This window comes from Suncus etruscus, chromosome 9 (assembly GCF_024139225.1).
Source record: "Suncus etruscus isolate mSunEtr1 chromosome 9, mSunEtr1.pri.cur, whole genome shotgun sequence".
In the NCBI taxonomy this organism is placed as follows: domain Eukaryota; kingdom Metazoa; phylum Chordata; class Mammalia; order Eulipotyphla; family Soricidae; genus Suncus; species Suncus etruscus.
In genome coordinates, this window is record NC_064856.1 from 99,755,933 (window position 1) to 99,782,040 (window position 26,108).

Sequence of the window (26,108 nt, forward strand, 5' to 3'; positions counted from 1 at the left end):
GTGGAGGAGGGAGATTTGGAACATTGGTGGTGGGAATGTTGCACAAGTAATGGGGGGGGTGTTCTTTACATGACTGAAACCCAACTGCAATCATATTTGTAATCAAGATGTTTTGATAAAGATATTAATATAAAATGTGTCAAGCCATAAATTCTAATGTTTTATATTTTATGTATAATACATAGAAGTATTTAGAATATTTAATTCACTAAAAATGAATTACCACTCTGGATTAAAGGAAAACTGCATTTGTCAACACTTTTTTTTTTTGGAAAAAAAAAAAAGGTGAAAATTTTCAGTCCTTTGAGGACTGAAGAAAAAAAAAAAAGGTGGGCATACTTTCAAATGTTCTCATGTAAATTCTAGTCTAAATAGCATTGTAAAAGGTTGAGTATTTCCAATAGAGGGTAAAGTGCCTTAAATTTACAGTTAAAAATACAAAGCGTTTGTGTTTGAAGGATATATGGTAATTTCTCACATTCTGGATGATCAAGAAAAATACATTCTGGACTTTGAGGTCATTACCTGAAGCAACAAGCATTTCAGGTGAGAGCAAAAGCATTTAAGAATTCAGAATAAAGTATTTTGAATAGATAAACAGTAGGTGGTTCAGTCTATGCAGCCACTGTGGTCATCCTATCCTTACAGGTAGGTGATCTTAGCAATAAATGCAGATAAGGTATCACAGCATGAAAGGGAAGGACTTATTTCCTCTTTCTAGTTGAAAGTAACCTCTGCAATTCCATTTTTATCACTAAATTTTATTCTACAAGTCTTAGACTTCTTTTTTTTGCGGGGGGGGGGCACACCCGTTTGATGCTCAGGGGTTACTCCTGGTAAGCACTCAGAAATTGCCCCTGGCTTGGGGGGACCACATGGGACGCTGGGGGATCGAACCATGGTCATTCCTTGGCTAGCGCTTGCAAGGCAGATGCCTTACCTCTAGCACCACCTCACTGGCCCCCTTAGACTCATTTTTACTAAGCCATGCATTTATTTTCATTTTATCAAACCCACTTTTCAAGTTATACATATTTCTGTAGTTATTTTGTTCACTTCTCAATACCTTTAACCAAGAAATATTGATCACTCATATAAACACTTCTTTTTTGTATCATTCCCATTAAGTACTAACTTCAATTTTTTTCAACAGCTAAAAGTCACCAATTATAAAAGAAATGGATAAAAGGAATAATACAAATATTTCTGATTTTATCATGATGGGATTAACAGGTTCGGCTGAGATCAGGCTGGTCCTATTTCTGCTCTTTCTGCTGATATATCTGATCACCATGCTGGGAAATTCAGGGATGATTTTGATGATCCACCTGGATCTTCAACTTCACACTCCCATGTATTTTTTCCTCAGCCATCTCTCATTTCTTGACCTTAGTTACTCAACTGTTATCATACCTAAAAGCTTAGAGAACTTAATAGCATCCACCACGAATATGTTCTATGTGAGATGCTTCACACATTTGTACTTTTTTTTTTTTTTGTCTTTTTGGGAGCTGCTGAATGTTTTCTTCTCTTCTCAATGGCCTATGATAGCTATGTCGCTATCTGCAATCCTTTACAGTACCCGGTTATTATGTCCTCAAAATTCTGCTACTCACTCACCCTTGGGTCCTATTTGATTGGTTTTACAGTCTCTTCTGTCAATGCCCTTTGCATGAGTAGACTGCATTTCTGTGACTCCAATATAATCCATCATTTTTTTCTGTGACACATCACCCAGATTAGCTGTCTTACACAGACACACACAAAGAAACAGTGATTTTTGTTTATGCAGGTTCCACCTCATGGTGTCCCTGATTACCATCTCTTTTTCTTATGCATCCATTCTCTCTACTATTTTGAAAATTAATTCCTCCTCAGGAAGGCAAAAAGCCTTCTATTCTTGTGCTGATTTTCAAAGTCTTTTTTATGGTGCTTAAAAATAAACTCTCAAATTAAATATTTGTCGTATTTATTTATTTTTATTATATTAACAACTTATTGGTGATAAAATTTTCATGAATATAACTGCTAAAGAACTCTCTTCTTCATTTTCCAATTCTTATTTTAAGATTTTTATCATTTCTTTCTATTTTTTTGGTTTCTTTCTGTGTGTGTGTGAAAGTGGGGAAAAGATAATTGTTAGTCTTGAGAAGGGAGTTTACCATCGTTCTTTCTATCCACCTTGACCAGCTGAAAATAATAATTATATTATTATTATTATTATTATAAGAAAGTCTGTCATAAGCATCTGCATGGTGTTGATGGCTACAGTCCATCACCTCAATTCAGCACTCATAAGATTGTACTTGAGTCCAACTTGATCTACTTGGTTTGGAAATTAATCTCTACAACACATTTCTAGAAGAGCTTTGGAACTCAGAAAAGAAGTAAATCAGTCTTCATTCACATCCAAGTCTTTTACAAGTTCAATGCTATCACAGACTAAAGAGAAGTTCAGGAGTTATATTGGTCCCACAAACTCCAAAGAATTTCAAGAAGGAAATAAATAGTGAAGTAAAATAATTTTATTTAGTGATAATTAGAAAGGAAATAAAGAGAGAATTCAATTCTTTCAAAAGTGATGTGATCTTCAGTGGAGGGAAGAGAACCCTATTTGGTTTAGGATTGGAGACACATATAGTTATTCTTTAAATTATTTTGACCTGACATTGTCAGATAGGAACATGTTTATATTAAGTTGAAAATTTATACTATATTCACTTTTTCTTTTTTATTATTTATTTGTATTATTGTGTCCACATTGCTTTATAACAAAAGAAAACTTTTACAATGTTATACCTCTTCAATTTCATGATACTGCACCATATCATCACCAGTATTCTAATTAATTTGCACTAGCATGTTACAAAGAAAAACATGTAAATATGTGGCACAGTAAGTGCATAACATAATATATACATCTATGTATAATATAAACTAATATGTAAAAATATCAAATTCCATGCCATAAAACATAACTATAATTGGAGATAAAGTCCTTGTGAGGCAAATAAGTTAGAATGAGGAATCCAAAACTGGCCCTATTTAATACAGTTAATATCAATATGCAAATAATATATTAGGACACGGAGATTCCAGAAAAAAGACATCATCTATAATTGGGGAAAAAAGATACCAAAGAAATTATACCACTCCCTTTATCTGGAACTCACACTTCATTCTATGGCATAACAGTGAGAGATTAGTTTTTACTATTGAAATTTTAGTCAGTGGTAGTTTGATATGATTGTTTTCTTTACTACATTTTGTAAATAGTTTATATACATATATGGGTATGTATGAAGAAACAAATGCATGACTATTTCTTTTGCATATTTGAAAATGCTAAAAAAATATATATGAAGAAAATTCTGTCACATTTTCTACAAAGCAAAGAAAAAAGTACAACACAAAGAAAACCTTTTTATTTAAAGTTGAAGCCTATAGAGATGATTTATATAATTCTTAATTTTTTAATTTTTATTTTCTGTGTGAAAAAATACTTTATTGATAAACCAAATTTTCCCAAAGACTCTTTTTGTGGCTTCTTTGACATCTTTGTTCCTTAAACTATAGATGATGGGATTCAGCATGGGGATCACAATGGTGTAAAATATTGACACTATCATGTCATGATCCAAGGCATAGCTGGAACTTGGTCTCACATACATGAAGAGGATTGTCCCATGATAGATTGACACTCCAGTGAGGTGAGAACCACATGTAGAAAAAACTTTTCGTCTCCCTTCAGCAGAATTAACTCTCAAAATTGCCAACAGAATGAAACCATAAGAGACCAGGACAATCAATATGGTGATTATCTCAATAGAACCCACAAAATAGAAGAGCAGTATCTGGTTGATATAAGTATCAGAACAAGAAATAGTGAGAAGTGGAGGGATGTCACAAAAAAAATGCTTAATTTCATTAGAATTACAAAAAGACAGGCTAAAGGTGGCCACTGTATGTACAGAAGCATTTAAAATGCCACCAATATATGAAGCAATAATGAGTGACACATAGACTCTAGGTGACATGGTTACTGAATACAAGAGGGGGTTGTAAATGGCTACATAACGGTCATAAGCCATTGCAGCCAGGAGAAAACATTCTGTGCTCCCAAAAGTAACAGCAAGAAACATCTGTGCTGCACATCCAAGAAATGTAATGACTTTATTCTTTGATATAAAATCTACTAACAGATTTGGTAAAATTACTGAAGAAAAACAGGCATCCACGGACGATAGCACACTCAGAAAATAGTACATAGGGTTATGAAGACGGGTGTCAGCAATAACCAATAGAACCAACCCCAAATTCCCCACCATAGTGAACAAGTAAATTGCTAAGAAGAGAAAGAATAAAATAATTTGTAGTTCCATTTTATCTGTGAAGCCCTTCAGTACAAATATCACAACTTCTGTAAAATTCTTCATGTTGATTCCTCAAGGATCAATCTTGGTATATTCAGAAAAAATTCATATTATTATGAGAGAAATGAGTAATCCTGTGACTCCAGGAAAGTATCCAATGCCACCATATTTATTTCTTGTCAATGCATAAGTACAATTCACAGGACAAAGGCCAGATGGTTGATTAAACATTGATGTCTTTAACTACAAAGTCAAATGGAAGATTTGGTTTATTACTCATGAATTCATTCTTGTCACTTCTAAAACAATCAGATGAAATATTTACTAACCACTAATTCTCATCTGTTCTATAGTGAGTTATATCAAAATATAGACTGACTCAATAAACAAATTTTCCATGTAACAATTAAAACATGATACCCATTAGTAAACATAGTAGTATAGAACATCAGCATCCTAACTCTCAGTATTGGACTTAAATGATATAAATGAATTAATCTATTTTATTCCTGAAAAAATAGGCTATGAGTGAACATAAAATTTTACAAAATTTGTATCCAACTCAATTTATAAACAATTAAAATTATACCATCCTCTAGCTTAAAATATGGTTATTTTTATTGTTATTGTAATACAATATTTGTTAATTTCTGCTTTATTATGCTCATAATTATATACCTAAATATGAAATTTTTAAGAAAATAAGAATAGGGGGTGGGGGAGAAGAAAAAAAGAAAATAAGAATAATAAATTTGCCTTATTATATTATTGATTTTGAATTTAGTGAAATAACAATTAGAAAACTACTAGGTAAAATGAGCAAATAAATTTATACCACGCTCAATATTTTATAATACCATAATAGAATAAACAGTGAACAGCATTATACTTCATATTTAAGAGCAAAAAGATAGCTAGAATAGACTATTTAAATGTATCGTAGGCCCAAGTGATAGCACAATGGACATGGCATTTACCTTGCAAGTAGCTGACCTGGATTCAATATCAAGACAAATGGTCTTCCAGGCCTTTAGGAGTAATTTCTGACATCAGAACCAGAAATGACCACTGAGTGCTGCCTTGTGTAGCCCCAAACTAAAACAAAACAAAACAAAAAAAGTATAAGACAACACTTTACCTGTCTAATCCCAAATCCAAACAAATTAAAAGTCAAATTTTTACTTGTATCTGAATTCAGTCTTATTATTAGCCTACAGTATTGCAAATCTTGGAAGATGATTTTATTCAAGCAACATATTATATTTAATTTTAATTTTCAGTATGCACCCATAGGAAATTTGACTCAATTTGAGGGCAAATAATTTCTAAATAATATTTTTCATAATATTTGAGTCCATGTAACAAAAGAAGCTTAAGTTCCAATATAGTAGTATGAATATTATAAACAAGAGATTGATTTTCATTAGAATTAGTGATAGAAGGAAAAGAACACACATACCTAACAATCTTCTTATAAAGAAAAAAATACCTAGAAGAATTTTCAATATTAAAATATCATCGTTTCTTACAATTTTAGATTATAATAGTTATTAATATTATTTAATATTTAAAACGAAGAAAACAAGAAATACTCATATATTGCCTCAGAAAATTTAAGTTGAAGCCTATTATTAGTAAATATATAAAAATACATTAAACAAAACAAATTAGAAGATAAAAACCACTTATTCCAATTTACTATTTTTTAATTGATCAAAACAGCAATATTATTTTTACTTTGTTTTGAAGTACCACCTGGCATTGCTCAAAGATCACTCCTGGCATGCTTGAGGTACCGTATGTGATGTCAGGGATCTAATACATGTCAGCCCTATGAAAGACAAGTACTCTACCTGCCTCATTATGATGTCCATGCAAAATGATCTACCTATGTTATATTGAAAGCTCAGAATGAATTGATCGGAATTTCACATATGTATATAAAGAAGAAACTTCTGAAGCTGAAATGGCATGAAAAGCTGTTGTTTTTTGTTCCCATTATATTTTACATCCATGAAAAAAATTGTTCAAATATTTTCCAAAGGTAAGGAGATAGTGTAGGGTTTAAATACTTGCCTTGCACTGACCACTGACTCCAGTTCAATTTCTGCACCACAAATGGGCCCTGAGTACTCCCCAGGAAGGTCCACAAAAGTAGAGCCAGGAATAAAACTTAGCATCACTGAGTATGGCCCCAAATAGATAAACAGAATAATAATTAGTACATATAAACGTTTTTTAATGATGGTAGTAAAATCAAACATGTACTAATGAGACTTTCAGCAACAAATGTACAATTATGCGTAACATTTATAAGAAAAAAACTTTATTAGTCTAAATTCAATATCAAGCCCTATGAGCTTTCAGGCCTAGGAGTAATTTCTGACATCAGAACCGAGAATGAACACTGAGTGTTGCCTCGTGTGGCCCCAAACTAAAACAAAACCAAACAAAAAAAGTATGAGATAACACTTTACCTGTCTAATCCCAAATCCAAACAAATTAAAAGTCAAATTTTTACTTGTATCTGAATTCAGTCTTATTATTAGCCTATAGTATTGCAGTTATTGGAAGATAATTTTATTCTAGCAACATATTATATTTAATTTTAATTTTTAGTATGCACCCATAGGAAATTTGACTCAGTACTTGCCTTTTAGGGCTGACATGTATTAGATCTCTGGCACCACATATGGTACCTCAAGCATGCCAGGGGTAATCTCTGAGCAATGCCAGATGGGACTTCAAAACAAAGAAAAAATAATATTGCTGTTTTGATCAATTAAAAATAGTAAATTGGAATAAGTGTTTTTTACCTTCTAATTTTTGTTTAATGTATTTTATATATTTATTAATATATATTATATTATATATTATATATATTATATATATTATAATAATAGTCTAAAAATTCTATTAGATTACTAGAAACTATGATGTTTATGATTTATTCTTTACATTGTTTAAAATGCAGGAGTGATACATTTTTAAAGAATTATAAATTTTATAATTTGCTTTTAACAATAATGAACATTATACCTAGATAGCTACAATTCCATTTATTAGCCATATTGCAGTAAGCTTCATTTTGATTTAGTGGAAAATGTGATGCTAAAAATTCTCAGTGATACATTTCAGTTAGTTGTTTTGAAAGTATCATGCTTTACAATTTATGCGAGATAGGTATCCCTACATCAGTTTTAAAATATTGAAAGGGGTCAGCATGATAAAGAAAAAATGACCATGACTCTTATAAATCTTGATTTGGGAATCAACTTCGAATGTATATAAATGTGTATCAAACATACAACCTTACTAGAACTTAGAATACCAAGATATCTTAAATTCAACAGGGAAACAGCTTTAGAATGTAGAGAAAAAAAACAACTTTTATGCAGCAGTAAAAATGGACTGTTGCACACATTTTTTCCCCTTCAGTCTCACAGCTAGGCCTCCCATATGAACACATTTTCATTTTTCTGGAACTAAAAGAAAGTGCAGCAGGCAGGCAAGGTGCTTACCTTAAATGCAGCTAACTTGCTTCATTCTTTGATACCAGAATATGGTACCCTGAACACCATAGGAATGACCCCAGGGCCCAAAGTGAGCACTTATGATGTAGCCCCAAAACAAAAACAAACAATATATATTACCTGTTTTTTTTTAAATAGCATTACTTCCTTCTGTAATTGACTTTATCCCCACAGCCAGTGAAATAAATGAAACATTATTGTTAGTGTGTTTGGTTATATCTCGAAACATTATAAAATAAAGAGAAATGCCAAGTGGTTTCTATGTCTCCCCTAAAAAAACAAACTTAAAAAAATTTTATTTTGTCACAATCAAAAGCATCAAGTTAACTGATCTATACTTTCTTAACATCTCTATAAATTCCCTCCTTTAATTTTCAAATGTTTTGCTTTCTTTCATAAAATAAAACTCATCTTTTAGAGTGTTTTCATTATAATATAATGATATATCATAATGCATTCTGTTACCCTATGCAATAATACATATTTAGTAAATAATCTTAGAATGTCTCTTACCTGTGAAGTAGCAAATGTGTAGTTAAGTTTATTTTTTATTATAGTACCTTTATATTGCTTATATCTATTTTCTCTACTATGATAAAGCCCACAGGAGATGTCCTCATGGGCATTTGTCCCAATTGCCTTTTGACTCAAAATAGCAACCTGAAAGTGAATTCAACAATTAAACAGTATGTGGTTTCAGAATAATTTACAATGAAAATGTAGAAAAAAAGACATTTTAAGAAAAAAATATATTTAGTGTCCAAAAAGTATACACCAGAGTTTTAGTACTTGCCCTGCATATGACTGATCTTTCTTTATTCCCTGGCATAGGATATGTATGGCCCCTGGATCATTTCCAGGAGAAATCCTTGAGCACAGAACCAGGAATAGCACCTAAGTATCACCTGCCTAGCTTGAACACCTCCCAAACAAACATCAATCTATCAAACAAAAATTGTTTTGAAAACAACTAAGTAATCTTAACATTTAAGTCATAATCAAGAGAAATAGGGCCCAGAAAGATAGCACAGCGGCGTTTGCCTTGCAAGCAGCCGATCCAGGACCAAAGGTGGTCAGTTCGAATCCCGGTGTCCCATATGGTCCCCTGTGCCTGCCAGGAGCTATTTCTGAGCAGACAGCCAGGAGTAACCCCTGAGCACCGCCGGGTGTGGCCCAAAAACCAAAAAAAAAAAAAAAAAAAAAAAGAGAGAAATAATACTCGCGTTTCAGGGCTGGAGCGTGGTGCAAGCAGTAAGGCTCCTGCCTTGCCCTCTCTTGCCTAGGACGGACATAAGTTGGATCCCTTACATCCCATATGGTCTCCCAAGCCAGGAGCGATTTCTGAGCTCATAGCCAGGAGTAACCCATGAGTGTCATGGGGCATGGCCCAAAAACAAAACAAACAAACAAACAAAACAAAATAAAAGGAAAGAAAGAATACTGGTCTTTCATGAAGCTCTTTGAGAGTCATTTCCAAATCCTGTTAATGTCAGATATTATATATCATAAGGTAGGTAAGTATGATAAACCATAATAATGTAAGGGCATGCTATATCACTTAGAGGATCTAAGAGACAAAGTTATAATCAGAAAACCCATTATACATCTATTCAAATAATACATTTCTGTGATTTATTCTGTTGATTTTGAGTTTGGGTGCACATCCAGTGGTGCTCAGATTCTACTCCTAAAACAGTGCTCCGGGACCATTCCTTATGTTGTTTGGGTAACCATACAATATTGCACATTGAATCCAGAACTCTAATATGAAACATATGTGCTCTAGTGTAAGATAAATCTCCCCATCTCCAGCACTACACAGCACTTCCTAGAATTGTTTCTATTACTAGATGTCCAGTAAACAAAGATGCACTTTTTTGGTGTTATATCTGTTGTTAAATCCATAACTATTTTAGGCATTGAACCATTTGACAGTGCCCAGAAATGGAATTGCCAGCACTGATCTGTCCACCTGACTCTGACTTGGGTCATGGGGATATCTCTGGTTGATATAAAAACTAGTTGATCAGTTTTTCTGACTCTGAATCTGTAGAGGTGATGATAGTGAGCTCACCATCTTTGCGACTAGGATCTTTCTGGTTTAACGTTGTTAAGAATTCAGAGTTGAAGGTAGAGATTACACAATTGAAAATAAAGCAAAGAAAGATTTTTATTCCTTTTACCAACAACTCCAAACTTTCCAGCCAGGACCACCTTTCAGAGAGGTGACCTTGCCTGGGGTCACAAGTCAGTTTATATAGGGTTTGCACGGGGAAGTTCATATTCGGGAAATAGAAACAGCTTTAAATGGTGTCTTGGGTAGGTTGCTCAGATGCCTTAGGCAGTTTGGTGAGATGGCTTAGGTAGTTCCTGGCTAAGGTAGTTCCTTGAGGTTTATAATTGGATCTTGCAATATGTCACAGAAAAGCAGACATTATTCTCAAGAACAAAGAACTATGCTTCAAGTTATTTCCCTGGTTTGGAGGCCTTTCTCTGTTTCATAGGCCAGGGCAACTCAGGGCCCTTCAGAGTACCATAGTGAATGATAAGTTATCAGCCCTAGAAAAGCCTTTAGATGAGAATTTATCATCACTGGGAAAGCAATCCCCACCCCCCTTTGAATTATATGCACGGGAGAATCTCTAGGGATTCTGGTACATACAACCCAAAGTGAGAAGTGCAGGTAGATGGACTAGAGAGCAACATGAAGCCATTCATAAGTGGGCGCCATGTGCTCTGATATTTATATTCAGTCTAGCTCAAGGGGGCCTAATTATCATGGTGATTATCCACCAGAGGATCAAGTTATTCACCATTGTTGAAGTCTTCTTGGGCCCCTGGATCTGTGTATGGGGCAATAGATGTAAAGTAAATCCCCAACACCAGATTTCCAGTCCCAGGTGAGCTTGTCTGAAGCAAAGTTATGCTCAAATTAATAAACCAGGCCATCAAGAGAGAATCATGGTGTCAGGTCACTTTTGCTTCACTGTCTCTCTTTGAACCAGCAGAACCCCAACTCTCTCTATATTTCCCAGTACAAAATTTAACTGGGAGGGGGAGGGTTGAGTAATATCCAGGTAGATTTTTACAAGTCAAAGGATTATGTGAAAAGAAAGAAATTTGGAAAATGCCTTTGCTCTGGGCAGGAGTGGAATGTAAAATAATACTCTTCAAGACATCTCACTTACAAAGGCTCTGTGATTTAAATAAATAATGGTGCAGAGAAATAGAATAGCAAGTATGGAGCCTCCCTTGCATGTGATGTACTTGGGTTAAATCCCTGGCGTCACTTACCATATTTTCCAACGTCTAAGATGACTTTTGAAACAAAAAAAAATCAACCGAAAATCAGGGGTCGTCTTATCTGCCGAGTATACCTCGAAAATTATTTCTATATGCTGCTAAAAGAAAACAGTCTGGATATTGCCACGAAATGAATTTTCCAACTCGATCCTGCACCAATCACTGCAAGGCTTCTCGGACTGCCTCTCTAACTCAGCCAATCCAAGCAGGCTTTTTATGCATTCAAATTAGACAATGTTCTGGACCCGAATCTACACTGTCAAAAGCCTGCTCAGATTGGCCAGAGTCAGAGAGGAAGTCTATTACAGTAGAACATTTAAACCTTTGCTTGTTGTGATTGGCTCACTGTGGTTATATACAGTTGCAGGACAGGAATGTTCTGTCTTATACAGTGAATATATGCCTAAACCTATGTTAGGGGGTCGTCCTATACGTCCGGTCGTCTTATATGCCTGAAAATAAGGTAAGTCTCTTGAGTCCCCGCAGATATGATCCTTGAGCATAGAACTAGAAGTAAGCCCTGAGCAGATTTAGCCCTCAAACAAAAAAGAAACAACTTATTTTCAGAGCAAAGAAGTATGTGTAAAAGACAAGATCTATTTAGATTTGAGAAAGAGCAATTAAGTAAAATTATTTAAAAAGAGAAAGATAAATGTCAGAGTTCTAATACTGAGATGCAGATAATAAAGCAAAACAACAAACCGAACGAATAAAAACTATCCTTGGGCTCTAGCCATAGCACTGTGATTATTTGACCAAAAGCAGAAAGGTGCATTGAAAGAAAAAGGACCCAGCACTTTGTGATTGAGAAATATTAGTACTGTGATGGTAGATGACAAAGAAAACTCAAAAATAGGTCCCTAAAGGAAATATACAGAGCATTTTGACTAAATTACAGAAGTAAGCAGTCACTATTGAAATCATAATGGAAAATAAGATAGGTATTAAGATAAATAGATTTCAAGTAAACAAACAAAATATAGAACAAACAAAATATAGACCTAAGAGTATTCTCTATTTTTAAGTGACAAAAGTTATGACCCATGAAAATATTTGACCCTAATCTAGTTTTAACTCATTGCTCATCTTTAATAGTTGACATAGATCAATAAGATGATAAACAAATACAGAAGCTTTTAAGAAATGAGCTTGAGCCAGAGAGAAAGAGTTCAAAGTGTTAGAGTGTGTATTTTACATGTTTTATTCCTACATGGACCTCCAAGAATATCCTGGAGAGAGCAAGATCCTGTGAATAATCCATGAGTACTGCTGGGTGTTTTCCACGAGTTTATAAAATTTATGTGCTATATAGATTATTTATTTATTTACTCACTTCTAACTTTGATAACAAACCCAGTGGTGCTCAGAGTTTACTCTTGACTCTGTGCTCAGAGATCACTCCTGGTAAGGATTAAATCCAGGACATCTACATGAAACACAGGCTTCTACTTGCTATACTCCACCAAACCCCACCAGATTTTTTTTTTAATTATTTAGTCATTTTATTAAAGAAAATTTCTTTGTGGTGGGCCTCCCACTGATTCTAGTCCAGCAACACTGGCAGTTCAATGTCAGGTTGCTGGGGTGTCTTTGTGCTGGCAGTTGTATAAACCAATCAGAAATTCTAGGAGACCTCTTGGGTTTCACTATGCACTATTTGGGGGACTATGTGATGCTTGGTATAGAACTGTGGTTATCAGCATGAAGGGCATATACCTTGACTCTTTAATGATTTCTCTGGGAGTAATGCTCCTGGGACTACCTTTAATTAATTTATATTTTATTCAAAATTAAACTCAGTATCAGTGGTGTTCAATTTTTATATTCTACTTTGCTTAATACTTTTGTTTGTTGTTTTTTGGGCCAAGTTTGGTGACTCTCAGGGCTACTCTGGGCAGGCTCAGGGGACCATATATGATGTCAGGGATCAAACGCAGGTTGGCTGCGTGCAAGACAAATGCCCTATGCAATATGCCATCACTCTAGCCCCTTTTAAAGCTCAGATGCTATAACCATAATTTTTATTTTACTATTTTTGTATTATTAGATATAAAGGTGAGAGCTATATGAATTCTTCAATCTTTTTCAATATGAATACATGATAAGATACTATTTTATAGATTATCACATAGAGTTTTTCCCCCTTACCCACCACATAGAGTTTCTAAGACAAATAAACCCTCTATAGATCTTCAAAAGTTAGTCTTCCTCTCTTCCATATTTCAAGTTTTAAGTTTTTCCAGAGTATATAATTAATCTGTAAAATACTGTCCTATGGAATCTGTACTTTATATCATATATTCATTTTCTATCTCTTTTTTTGTCAAGGAGCATAAATTTATTTCTATATTACTTAGATGAGTACTTTCAAATTTAGTTATTTTTATTAAATATTTTTAAATTATGCAGTTTCTTTTTTTCAGTTTGTTATTTTTGTGTACACAAGTCTGAAAAAGGTAAACAAGTTTTATTTTCTACAAGAGAAAATTTTGAGTTTCAGTTAATGTGTATTAATTCAATAGCCCAATGTATAGGTGGGATTATGTCTTATGTCATTAAATTCATTTTCCTGTCTTAAGCATACCCTTTCTTTATTAGTGATTATATTATTATTTAAGTACTTTATAGTATTATTAATGATAGGGTGTTATGCATACAATATTTCCATTCCACCAGCAGAGGATTCACTTTCTTACACCATTATCATAGTGTCTCTCTCCATCCCATCCCTGTATTCTACAGAGGTTAATGATCATTTTATACCAAAGTCTAAAGTGATTTAATATAAACATTTTAATCACACATTTCATTGTTCCCAAAAAGTCACTTGTTTACTGTAAAAAAATTTAAATTCTCTTGCTATTTTTTTGTCCCAAAAGAGAATTATGTTTTTTTCACCTTGAAAGTATCCCTATGGAGTTGAAGAAGAGCTCTATAAGCAGATAAAAGAGTTTGAAGACTTACTGTTCATAGTGTGCCTTAATTGAGCAAGCTGTTTATTTCCCAGGTAAGTGGGGGGTATATGTGATTTATAAAACGTCAGAAACTAAAATCTTAGGTTTCTTTACTAGAGTCTGTTATTTTTTAATTTTCATCTGTGTTAACTCAGAACTGAATTAAAAACTGCATAGAAAAATTATGGGAATATAGCATGTATAACAGAAAATATCTGCATATTTAAGTAAAATTATGTAAGCTAAATTTTTTATTTATCTTACTTAATGAAACTAATTTTTAGATTAAAGAAAACAGATAAAGTCCATATTAGAAAGTCATATTAGAAAATCATTGTAAAGATAAATATTTTGTTTTCAACCAAACACTGGGCATTTGCGATCATAAATTTGAATTTCACAGAAGTATATTAATTATTATAATTATAATTAATATAATTAATTAAGTATATATAATTAATGTGTATATTTAACTTAATTACTTACTAAAGATTAATTTCATTATAAAGATGTTAAATTATAAAGATGTCCTATGAATTTTATGTAAGACATAAAATTTTCTTACGTTTGATATAACAAATGAATGAACTTTATCAATAAATAAAAATATCTTAAAGAATAAAACATAAATCTAGAATTCAGTCTGACTAATCACTAATTATGTGACTTTGAAATAATAATTTATCAGACTAGTTATCAGTTTTCACCTTTCTAAAGAATGCTGAATTAGCTACTAGGGTAATAGACTATACAAATTAAATGACTATAACAAAATTTTTAAGTCTTGCTAGCCACTTCAAATTCAGCATTGGCTCTCAAATTTTCTTTTTTATATATTCCTTATAAACTTATCCATGTAGACACCTATCCCTTTATACTTTTTGACTTTATGATAATTTAACAACTTATTTTGTTCTTTCATATTAGTCCCAATTTTGTTTGAAAACTTTAACATGTCTATCAATAAATGTGTACTATATTTGAGGGGGTCTTTTTCTCAAAGTGAAATAATTGGGTATAATAACAATCAATCAACATTTTCTTAATGTGACTTGGGAGGTACTTGAATGGCATTTATATACTTCTGCAAGGAGGTAGAAACAGTGTTTGATTTGTCTATTATTCTTTCAGTTTCCAAAAGCAAAGTCATAATAGTTATAATATGACATGATTTAAATGAAAAAAAAAAACCTTTATTATTAAATTACCTCCTTGTACTGCATCTAAAATTATAGAAGAGTTATGCAAAAAAATTAATGATATAAGGGAACTGTAAGTACAGTAATATTCTACTAATATATCCCAAATAAAAATAAAGTGAGAGGTATCTATTTGAAGTCACAGACTTTAATCTTATGAGAATGAAATTTAATATACACTGATTCATATAGAAATATTATGTATATCTATAAAAAAGAAATATTTATGGCTTGAGAGAGAAGATAGTGAATAGAGAACTTGCTTTCCCATAACTGATTCAACTCAACTACCCTTGAGTCCTTCCAAATATGATCCCTGAGTAACAAGCTAAGAAGCCCTGTGCTTGGAGCTGGAGAGATATCATGGAGGTAAGGCATTTGCCTTGCATGCAGAAGGACTGTGGTTCAAATCCCGGCATCCCATATGGTTCCCGAGCCTGCCAAGAGCAATTTCTCAGCTTAGAGCCAGGAGGAGTCCCTGAGCACTGCCAGGTGTGACCCAAAAACCAAAAACAAAAACCAAAAACAAACAAAAAAAAAGAAGCCCTGTGCTAGGCCAAGTGTAACCTAAAGTCAATATTTTACAAAGCAGATATTACCTCCTAGTTTGGTATGTCTTTATTTAACAATGTCTTAAGGAAAAAAAGATGACTTTATTATTTTCTTCTAATCACATAGAATTAAGTTATATGTATTTGCTTGAGATATTCTTGACAATTTAATAACACAATTGATTGTATTTTTTAAATTTTATTTCAATTATTTATTGAAATAACATAGGTCTACAAGAGCATAAATATTACATGTTTTATGTGTGAAATATTTCCACATGATAGCTACCATCAAAGTGCCTATATTCGTCAATCAAGGACCAATCTACAAATTAAAGCAAATCATTCATTTCATAGTCCATTACTTCTCTCTGTTTGGAAAAGTAACCTTAATCTGTGCTAGTGCCTTGGGATTTGCTTTTATTGTATATTGTATTTTCTCTTAAGTTGTTTATATACCACTCATAAATGGGTTATTTCTGTATTTTATTCCTCCTGATTTATTTCCAGCAAAAGCCCCTAGAGTTAGAGGCAAACATCCCATAATTTTAATATCAATGATTTATCATTGAGCACTTTGTTTGTTTATACAATATTGGCTATTTTCAATAGTGCAGTAATGAACATAGATCTGCATACAGTTTTATTAATCTATGTTGTATTCTTTGCAATGCTATCTAGGAGTAGGTTGCTAGATCATTTGACAGTTCTATTATCATTTTATTTTGATATTTCTCAATATTGTTTTCCATAAATGCTGAGTTAGTCACAGTCTAAGCAATGTTAAAAAATTCCATGTTCTCTATAACTTTCCATTATAACACACACACACACACACACACACACACACACACACACTTGCTGGTTCTGTACTTTTGTAAATAATCCATTCCCATTGATGAGATTATATATCACATTGTCATTTTGATTGACTTTTCTCTGATAATAAAAGATAATGATCATTTTTTTGGGGGATCTACTGAAGCTACTCCTGGTTCAGTGCTTAGGGATTACACTTGGCAATACTTGGGGGAACTGTGCAGTGCTAGGAATTGAACTAGGGTTTCCATTATAAAAAGTAGGGATGCAGTTATTGGCTTTCCACACAGCCTTAATCATGAGCATTCTTTAATGTTCTTGTTGACAATTTGTACGTCTTCCTTAGAGAATTCATTGATCAGCTTCATTTCCTATTGTTTGATGGGGTTGTTCATTGTTTTATTGTTGAATATCGTGCACTCTTACTATGTCTAATATTTATCTATGGTGTTTAAGATGTATCAAGGTGTTTAAATATATTAATTTTAAAAAGCAAGAGCTGTGATACTGAAAAAAATGTTTCCCACTCTTTTGTTATAATTACTTTTGCACAGTACAGTAGAGTTGATGTAATTCCATTTATTTTCATATTTGTTGCTCTTGTTAATGAAGTATAGTTAGTAACATGCCTTTGAAGCCAATATCACAGTGATATGCCTATAAATAAAATATATTTGAATGTGTCCCATATACTTAGTAATCACAATGTTATTGGAAAATTGTGCCTAAAAATATTGGTCAATCTAGATATTATTTAGTTTAGGAGGATAGTTAATGGTTCAAAATATTCTTTTACTGAGTCAGGTGTTAATAGAATTTTAAAGTCTGATATAATGCTCTATACCTTCCACAATTTCTCATGTCAGACTGAAGTACAAGTAATAATTGTGATATCCCTGAATTGTCTCCTGCCTTTTCCAATGAAATGTATTTGATATTAAATTTTGTAGTAGACCACCTAGTGATAAATTTCTAAATTCACTCACATATTATATTAATTTCTTTGCCATTTTTCTCCATCTCTACATTTATTTTTTCCTGCCACATTTAGTAAATATTTTTACATATAAAATAAGAAAATGATAGGGTATTACAAAAAGAAACAGAACCTAATAGACAGGAAAACAGAGAGAAAGGGATAATATCTTATTAAGGAAATAATTCTTGTGATGCACCAAAATTCACACACATTTATTGACTATTTAATATTAATATTTAATATTAATATTAAACATTTTTAAATGTTCCAGTTCCTGTGAATGATAAATCATTTATTTCTCAAATATACTTTGGCTTGCATACTCTGAAAGTATAAAATAGTATTACATGCTGAAATTTAGACATGCAATAACTTAGTTTTAATCATGAAAAATTTCTGTTTGTTTTTTGGAGTCTCCATACCTGGCTATACTTAGGCCTTACTCCTGGAAATATTCTCAGGGATCACTCCTGGTTGCATTTGGGAGACAATATGATGTTCAAGGGATCCAATTGTCATGGGGAGTTTTATTGCAATACAAGTTACCCTTCAATGGTTTGTTTGTTATTCTGTTTACTTTAGTCATATTGTAAATTAATGAGAAACTATCTTTTAGAATAGAAACATTGCTAGAAACTAAACGCTAATTTTTAGCAAATGCAACAATGTGCTATTTTAGCAATACATACTATAAAGAATGTTGTTATTTATTAGTCCATATTATTTAAACATATTTTTAATAATCTCATAATCCCTTTTCATGACTTTATTTAGACATCATGATCTACAAAGGTGTTTATGTTTGCTTCAGATACTCAATGTTCCAAGAACAAAACTCACCTTTTGTCAGCCATTGTCCCCAGTTTTTCGCTCACCACTCACTCCTGCTCCATTAACATCCACAAAATAATTTATTCATAGTGCCTTCTACAGCTATATGCTAATAGAATTATTAGCATTATTAAAATACTGCAGTAAAAGAAAAAGTTTGAACGTTTTTTCTCTCACACTAGATTCAGTTATTGTCTGAGAATCTATTAATTTAGTTAGTTGAGTTTTCTGTGTTTTTTTTTCAATTGAGCATAATTGTTGTTTATGCCAATTTCCCATCTAATTTTGTGTGCTCCTGATAGCCTATCAGTATTTTTGAATTTTTAAATGTCACACCAGGAGCTACAGGTTCTGTAGAACAGGGATGATTTTCAACCAGTCACCCCTCCCAGAGGGACTCAACAGTTTTTGAACCAAAGACCTATGTATCTGGAATATTTGGCTTGACATCTCTGCAAAAATTAGTCAAAAGTTTGGGCTATTTGTATGGTTTTCATGACTATGGGATAAGGGTGCTGCTGCAAGGGGCTTTGGCAAGGTGGGGACTCAGCTTGAACCTACCTGAGGGTACCCCAATATTGTTATCTCTTCCAAGATTAGTGGTAAAGCTGAGAAGTTGGACTATTGCTTACATAAAGTGGCTCTGGGTTGTAATAATTTAATAATTATCAAAACTAAACATATAAACAATATGTTTATTATTTGACTCAAAATATACTTTAGGTATTTAGGGAATAATGTATATATGGATGGAAAAACATTCACTTTGAAGTTAAAATATGAGAAAAACATTAAGTATAAAAACTGCAGATGCCATGGGGCTGGGCGGTGGCGCTAGAGGTAAGGTGCCTGCCTTGCCTGCACTAGCCTTGGACGGACCTTGGTTCGATCCCCCGGCGTCCTATATGGTCCCCCAAGCCAGGAGCAACTTCTGAGTGCATAGCCAGGAGTAACCCCTGAGCATCACCAGGTGTGGCCCAAAAACATAAAACAAACAAACAAACAAAAAACTGCAGATGCCAAAAACTTAAAGAATAATAATAATATAACACAGAGAAAAAATACAAAACATTGCTCTGTTTTGGTTTATTTTTTTTTTTTTGCCCAAGAATAATATCTGTTGTATGATGTTAAGAAAACAATACTAGCTAAAAACTAGGACATAGAAAGCTTCTTTTCTACTCCAAATGGAAAAATGGAACTATAGACCCACAACCATTTTTTTACTTTTTCTTTTAAACTGAAGTAATTTTCTAGGTTAACAAGATGTTACAGTGGATAAGGTAATTACTGTGCATTAAACTTACCAAGGTTCAATCTCCAAAACAAATGATAGTCTCCAGAGTTCTGACAGAAGTGATTTCTGAGTGAAGTGTTGGGCATTAACAGTGTGGTCAAAAAAAAATCTCAAAAACATTAAAATTAAATAATTTTTAACATTTTATTATTAGACCACAAATTAGCCTTTAATAAATATGTGTAATAGTCCATCAGTATATTGCATGCTTATCATGTCAAATCCAATATGTTAATGTTCTATTCATTGATACTTCTGACATTTATAATGACATATAAAACAGAAATATTATAAAAATATATATTTTATATAATATAATTTTATTAAATATAATATAAAATATATATTAAAAAATAAATGTGCTTGTATTGGTATATGTTTAACTTGACAGATTTAGTTCATAACTGAATAAAATAATATCTCTAGTATTTTTATGCAGGTCAATGCATTTGCTTGGATGCAGATTTATCATCGCTACCTTCACCATCAAGAATTTTCAGATAACTGTTAAAAAAACATTTTTTTAAATGTTCTCTAAAATTTAAAACTTAAACTGAAATGTCAGGAATGCCATTAGATGTAAATTTACGTAAAATGCAGTTGAAAAATGGTAGTGAAGTCACTGTGTTTATATTGATGGGCTTCACAGATGATTTTGAGATGCAAGTCTTACTATTTCTACTATTTCTTGCAATCTATACCTTTACACTGATAGGAAATTTGGGTCTGGTTGTGTTGGTCATTGGGGATACTCGACTTCACACTCCTATGTATTATTTTCTGAGTGTTTTGTCATTTTTGGATGCCTGCTATTCCTCAGTTGTCACCCCCAAAATGTTGGTCAATTTCCTATCAGAAAATAAAGGCATTTCCTATGTTGGATGTGCAATGGAGATGTTCCTTTTTGTGACTTTCGGGACCACAGAATGCTTTCTCCTAGCTGCAATGGCTTATGATCGCTATGTAGCCATCTACAACCCTTTGTTGTATTCAGTGAGCATGTCACCCAGAGTCTATGTGTCACTCATGATTTCTTCTTACATTGGGGGCATCATGCATGCTTCTGTACACACAGTGGCCACATTCACTCTCTCTTTCTGTGATTCCAATGAAATTAGGCATGTCTTTTGTGACATCCCTCCACTACTTGCTATTTCTTGTTCTGATACTCACATTAATCAACTCTTACTTTTCTACTTTGTGGGATCCATCGAGATAGTCACCATTTTGATTGTCCTGGTCTCCTATAGTTTCATTCTGTTGGCAATTCTGAGAATGAATTCTGCTGAAGGGAGAAGAAAAGTCTTTTCTACATGTGGTTCTCACCTCACTGGAGTATCAGTCTATCATGGGACAATCCTCTTCATGTATGTGAGACCAAGCTCCAGCTATGCTTTGGATCATGACATGATAGTGTCAATATTTTACACCATTGTGATCCCCATGCTGAATCCCATCATCTACAGTTTAAGAAACAAAGATGTCAAAGAAGCAGCAAAAAGAGTCTTCGGGAAAATTTGGTGCATCAATAAAATATATTTTTCATATTGACAGTTAAAGTTGAAAACATAATGAACTATGATCATTGTATACTTATTAAAATTTAAAAGTCTTTGGTTTATTATTGTTTATTAATTTTAACTTTCTATACAAAAATTATCATCTCTATGAGGAAGTCTATTGATTAAAAATAAATAAACAAGAACTGGACAAGATGTAGAAAGAGAACTAACATTATTTAGATAATTTGATTGCCAGATAAACTCATTGCTTAAATAATAGACAAGAAAAATTTGGTGTATATACACAACAAACTATTTTTAAACTTTAATAAAAAGAAAATTATCTTACTAATAGTCACTTTGCAATATTTAGAGGTTATAATATTTAGTAAAATGAGCCACATACAGATAAATACAATTTTAATCATTTCTGGAATATAAAGTAAACAAATGCAGCTAAGAATGCAAAAAGGGGGGGCAGTATGATAGCACTGTGATAGAGCATTTGCCTTTCATGTGGCCGATCCAGGACAAGGCTTGATTCAATCCCTGGCAACCCATATTGTCCTCTGAGCCTGCGAGGAGTGATTTCTGAACACAGAGCCAAAAGTAATAACTGAGTGCCACCAGGTGTGGCCAAAAAAAAATGAAAAGAATGCAAAATGAGGGGCTGGAGCAATAGCTCACGGAAGAATGGAGTTTGCTCTGCATGTGGCTGACCTGAGTTTGATCCCTGGCATCCCATGTGGTCTCCCAAGTCTACCAGGAGTGAGTTTTGAGTGTAGAGCTAGAATAAACTCTGACCAAAGTCAGGTGGGGCCCCAAAACCATAAAAAAAAGGTAAAATGAGGGGCTGGAATGGTGGCGCTAGAGTAAGGTGTCTGTCTTGCAAGTATGGTTCGATCTCCAGGCATCCCATATGGTCCCCCACCCCAAGCCAGGAGCGATTTCTGAGTGCATAGCCAGGAGTAACCCCTGAGTGTCAAATGGATGTGGCCCCAAAAAACAAAAACAGAAAATGTAAAATGAACTCCAAGTTCAACATATACTTAACAAAAAGGAAGAGCAGCATGGGTTGGGTATGGGTATAAATCAAGGAAAAATAAATTAAAATCTGGTGAATAAGAGATTTAAACATATAGTGAAAACGTTAAAGTGATAGTTGCCCATACTGAATTTTAATATAAAAATATTAGAATAAATTAGAATGTTTTTATTGTATGTCAGGAGCAAATGAATAAAATCCCATGTGTTGCCTGTAAGAGGCTTGAACATAATTCTCATTACCACAAGCTCCCTCCGCTCCATATGGAGCAAGGCCTCACCAGTGCACAAGGGGTAGCTTCTAAATGGTTCCTAAAAATCCCACTAAAAGGTTCCTAAAAATGTGACAATATTTATAATGTAATCAGATTGGTGATGCACTGATTATCTTGCTTTTTCATACAAGAAGGCAACCCAGTTTCTATCCTTAATACCGCCAACGGTGTTCTGAGCATCACTTGAAGTGATCCCTGAGCACAGGTTGACAAAGAAGATCTGAGCAGCACAAATGGTGGCTCCCAGACTATCTATCTACATATAATTGAATATTGCTTCAATTTAAATAATACCAAAATAATTCCCAGATCATCTACCAATGAAGTTTCCATGTGTGCAGAATAAACTATCATCCATCTGTTTCTTAATTCATTCTGCCCTCCACCTTTATACACACATAAGCATGTTCATAGGTATATAAATATGCTGATAATTGTAAGATTATCAAATGCCGTATTTCCAACCTCAGGTGCTGAATAAGGATCACACATAATAATACAAACCAGGCTGAGGGTGAAACATGTATATTCTGTAATCTTCTACTTCATATGAAGAGCCCCTTGCCTACAAGAATGGTCATTTTTATTGAGTACAGAGACCATCCCCAGGTGGGAGAGTAAGGACAGAGTAAGGACAGATCCTTACTGGCTATCCTGAAGTTTACATGTAAGACAATCTCTGTTTTGGGGTAAAACCAAGTTGTAAACAAAAAGATACAAAGGAACCAGGGATGATCTTTGTTTTTGGTGAAATCAAGTTGTAAACAAACAAATACAAAGAAATCAGGAATGATTTTTGGGTAAAATAAGGTATAACTTAACAATATATAACTTAACAATACTCATACTTTGTGTGAGCTTCCATAAAATTATCTCTCTCTCTCTCTCTCTCTCTCTCTCTCTCTCTCTCTCTCTCTCTCTCTCTCTCTCTCTCTCTCTCTCTCTCTCTCTCTTTTTTTTGTTTCTTGGGTCGGGGTTCCTCCTGACTCTATGCTCAGAAATCACTCCTGGCAGACCAGGGGAACTATATGGGCTGCCGGGTTTCAAACCACCATTCTTCTGCATGCAAGGCAAATGCTCTACCTCCATGCTATCTCTTCGGCCCCGATATACTGATATTTTCTACATCACAATTTATCTTACTATTCTTACATCTAGATGTCTAAAACCAAAACAAAGAAATAATTCTTTTTTTTCTTTTTTTTTTTTTTTTTTGGATTTTGGGCCACACCTGGTGACGCTTAGGAGTTACTCCTGGCTATGCGCTCAGAAATCGCTCCTGGTTTGGGGGACCATATGGGACGCCAGGGGATGAAACCAAGGTCCATCCTGGGTCAGCTGTGTGCAAGGCAAATGCCCTACCTCTGCACCATCACTTCAGCCTCAAATAATTTATTTTCTGAGGTCCCTATTTTTTCACTAGTAGTTATCTCTTTCTTTTTCTGTTCTACACAGTCATTTCTTTATTTTTGTGTCCTGATTTTTCTTCTTATAACATCTGTCTTATTAACTAAGACCAAGCTAAATATCTAATTTTAAGTTCATTATCTCTACAAAATTTCTATCACCAAATAATGTTGCAATATCATTTATAACAAGTTAGTCTTGGCATAAATAATTTTATACATGAACATTTTATTCAAGTAAAGGTACATTCTTTAAACTGCATACATGTACAGACATGCAGATATAATATACTACTTTTACACAAAATTTACATTTGATTTAAAATATATTCTTTTAATTTTCTATATCCACATGAATAAAAACCAGACTACCATAATTACAATTATAAATGACGTGATAACTATGTTTCATCAACTTAAGCATACACCACCCAATCCTTAACAAAATCCTTAACAAAACCAATACCTAAGTTTCATCAACTTAAGCATACACCACCCAATCCTTAACAAAATCCTTAACAAAACCATACCTAGGTTATCAACTCACTTTCCACTGTATCTTGAGATCTCTGCTTTGCCAGCCATCACATTATAGCAAATTCAAGAACAAGATGTATTATGTCCAAATTCATGATGTTATTAGAATGCTAATTTTTGAAATATGTTTTATTACAGTTTGGGCATTGAATCCAAAATTATTTTATCATAAAATATAAGTGATTGGCAAATTGGTTTCTTCCACAGTGACCTCAATTCCATTTGAAGGGTTCTTCCTAATATCTTGGTCCTGACTCAGATAGAGCTGTTTGATACCACAGCAGTTCCTAAAACCCCTCAGTGCCCACTTTAAAAAGTGAAGTTCGGGGACCGAAGAGATAGCATGGAAGTAATGCATTTGCCTTGCATGCAGAATGTCCGTGGTTTGAATCCCGACATCCCATAAGGTCCCCTGAGCCTGCTGGGAGCGATTTCTGAGCATAGAGGCAAGAGGAAGCCCTGAGCGCTGCCAGATGTGACCCCCCCCAAAAAAAAAGTGAAGTTCAGAAAATATTTATAATTGGGTTCATGATTCCTCCTGCCTCCAACAAACCTCAATTTCATTTCAAAGAGGTGATACATTCAAAGCTAATTTGGAAGGCTTACATTTTGCCCTTTATTCCTATATGACTTTACTAACAGATGACAATTTTGAATATAAGAATATATTTAAATTATAAGAATTCCAAAGGCATTCTTTCTTAGAAAATAAAGAAAACATAAGACAACTTCCTCATTGAGGGATATTTAAATGTAATGAAACTTCAACAGTACAAAAGCATATTTTATTGCAAGATATTATTCCTATCTCCACACACAATATTTCCACATTCATTGTCTCCTTACTGAAAGTTTTTACAAACTGCAATACATAGGATTACTTTCTACTGATGTGTTCATTTGAACAAGATGATCATTGTTCATTAAATAAGACGAGCATATATAAGACAAATGCCTTTCCTGCTGTGCTATCACTCTAGCTCTCTAATATTTTTAATTATTTTTAACTATTGTAACTTGAAGAATATGGTTATAAAAGTGTTAACATTTTAACAGTTATCTTTTGATGTATAATTTGTATACATCTTCACTGAATTACTCCATCCTTATCCTGGACATTTGTAGTCAACCTCTTTTATACCCCTTTTCTCTTCAATGCTTAGAAGTTTAAGAATTTTGTTTTCTTGTTTTTTGGTTTTGGGGCTACACCCAGTGTAGCTCAATGTTACTCATGGCTCTGCTCTCAGAAATTGCTCCTGGCAGGCTTGGGGGACTATAAGGGATGTCGGAGATCAAACCCAGGTCCATCCTTGGTTGGCCATGTGCAAAGAAAAAACACACTACCACTGAGCCATCTCTCTGGCCCCTAGAAGTTTTAGTTTTGTTATCCAAGGCTATTTAATTTTGTCATTTGATATTATTTTATGTTTTCTTTCTTGGTGTACCAAAGATAAGTTACTTTGTTAAGTGTTTGTCTCTTTTCCTCTGATTTATTTCACTTAAAA

At 33.4% G+C, this 26,108-nt stretch overlaps 3 protein-coding genes across 3 annotated transcripts; 2 read left to right on the forward strand and 1 right to left on the reverse strand.

Moving 5' to 3' along the window:
• Positions 1 to 1,178: 1,178 nt before the first annotated feature.
• Positions 1,179 to 1,937, forward strand: LOC126018677 (olfactory receptor 8H1-like). Its single transcript, XM_049780776.1, is given in 3 exon segments — positions 1,179 to 1,484; positions 1,487 to 1,714; positions 1,716 to 1,937. Coding segments are annotated over 3 exon segments (756 nt in total).
• A 1,567-nt stretch (positions 1,938 to 3,504) lies between these two features.
• Positions 3,505 to 4,436, reverse strand: LOC126018678 (olfactory receptor 5T2-like). Its single transcript, XM_049780777.1, is given in 2 exon segments — positions 3,505 to 3,531; positions 3,534 to 4,436. Coding segments are annotated over 2 exon segments (930 nt in total).
• A 15,961-nt stretch (positions 4,437 to 20,397) lies between these two features.
• LOC126017695 (olfactory receptor 5T1-like) lies at positions 20,398 to 21,390 on the forward strand. The gene has a single exon (XM_049779745.1). It carries the CDS (start codon positions 20,398 to 20,400, stop codon positions 21,388 to 21,390), a length of 993 nt encoding a protein of 330 aa, XP_049635702.1.
• The last annotated feature ends 4,718 nt before the right edge of the window (positions 21,391 to 26,108 follow it).

Coding starts and splice junctions, on each gene's coding strand:
- LOC126017695 (XM_049779745.1), top strand. CDS start 20,398: ATGTCAGGAATGCCATTAGATGTAAATTTACGTAAAATGCAGTTGAAA.